The sequence below is a fragment of the Perkinsus marinus genome, assembly GCF_000006405.1.
Source record: "Perkinsus marinus ATCC 50983 genomic scaffold scf_1104296944182, whole genome shotgun sequence".
In the NCBI taxonomy this organism is placed as follows: Eukaryota; Perkinsozoa; order Perkinsida; family Perkinsidae; genus Perkinsus; species Perkinsus marinus.
In genome coordinates this window covers 1-1,145 of record NW_003211520.1, presented here as the reverse complement: position 1 = coordinate 1,145, position 1,145 = coordinate 1, and the positions used below count along the sequence as shown (strand labels likewise).

Genomic DNA, 1,145 nt, shown 5'->3' with positions numbered 1-1,145 from the left:
TTGGTACCATTGAGAGCATACGTATGCCCACCTAGAACTATCATCAAGCTCTCCCGACTGAGCCACGTCTCCTACAAGAAAAAAATGCATACGGAAGTGAATACAGCGAGAGTAACGGCAATATCAGAGTAATAATAGCGATATACAATGATAGCAAGTCAGTGACATACGACTCTTACTCTCCACATCTACCTCATGTGGTACGTCCTACTACTAAATTTTCAAATCTGCCCCCAAAAAAATTTACCGCTAGACTGCCGAGCCTAGCGACAGTATACCACAGATGATGACCGCCTTCCTCATTGGTCAGTCAGACCAGACCCCATCGTTGCGATCATCCAGTAACATCGGAGAATCCAAAGAGAGTGAAACGGGTACACAGGCCGAACTCGCGCTCCTACTACCTGTCGTTGGCTCGATAAGATCGTATTTCCCATTCGAGTGTGAAATTCGCAACCAGATCTTCGGCCCATTCTTCACTCTGAAAAGAAAACGGACATACCGGGGATCGAACCCACGACCTCTGCCATGCCTGTCTATGACGCAATCCCTGCTCGCCATTTTCGACCATAGGATCTTCGAAGTGGCAAGGTCGATAGCAAACAGCTTCCCCGTCTCCGATAGAACCACTCCCATCTTCAAGTGAGGACCAATAAGATCAGCCAATTGGCGCTAAAATAAATCACCCTCGTCATACCGTAACTTCGTCATATCATCTACCGCGTTGCCAGGCTGCCTCCCAAGAACCACTCCATCAATCGCCACCTCCTTAGCCTCAGGCACACTGCCCTCAGTCCTCTGCTTACCAATACCTAGCCAGGCACTGTAAGAGGAATATATCGTCGCTTCCTTCAGCTGAGCTTCCTTCTACACACGAATTCAGCTACGAGTATTCCGAAACCAACAAGAAATTTCAAAATTTTCCTCGAAAATTTTCATATTTTCACCAACATATGTAGTTGCTACATACCTAATGTCACTGATAACTATTTTCATAGTGCGCATATTTTCCCACACTGTAAAGCCTACTCTCAACTTTATCATCAAACCATGCACTCATCCTGGCCACCAGCGCTTCCACCTCAACCATAGATGTAGGGATGATGTCCATCAACCCTCCCACAGAGGCACCGTTACCAAAACCG

At 46.8% G+C, this 1,145-nt stretch overlaps 1 protein-coding gene across 1 annotated transcript; it reads right to left on the bottom strand.

Moving 5' to 3' along the window:
* Positions 1-404: 404 nt before the first annotated feature.
* On the bottom strand, positions 405-636 carry Pmar_PMAR009792 (hypothetical protein; the record flags this gene model as incomplete). The annotated part of the gene is made up of 2 exons (XM_002780692.1): positions 405-481; positions 503-636. Coding segments are annotated over 2 exons (211 nt in total), but the record flags the coding sequence as incomplete, so codon positions are not given.
* Positions 637-1,145: the final 509 nt, after the last annotated feature.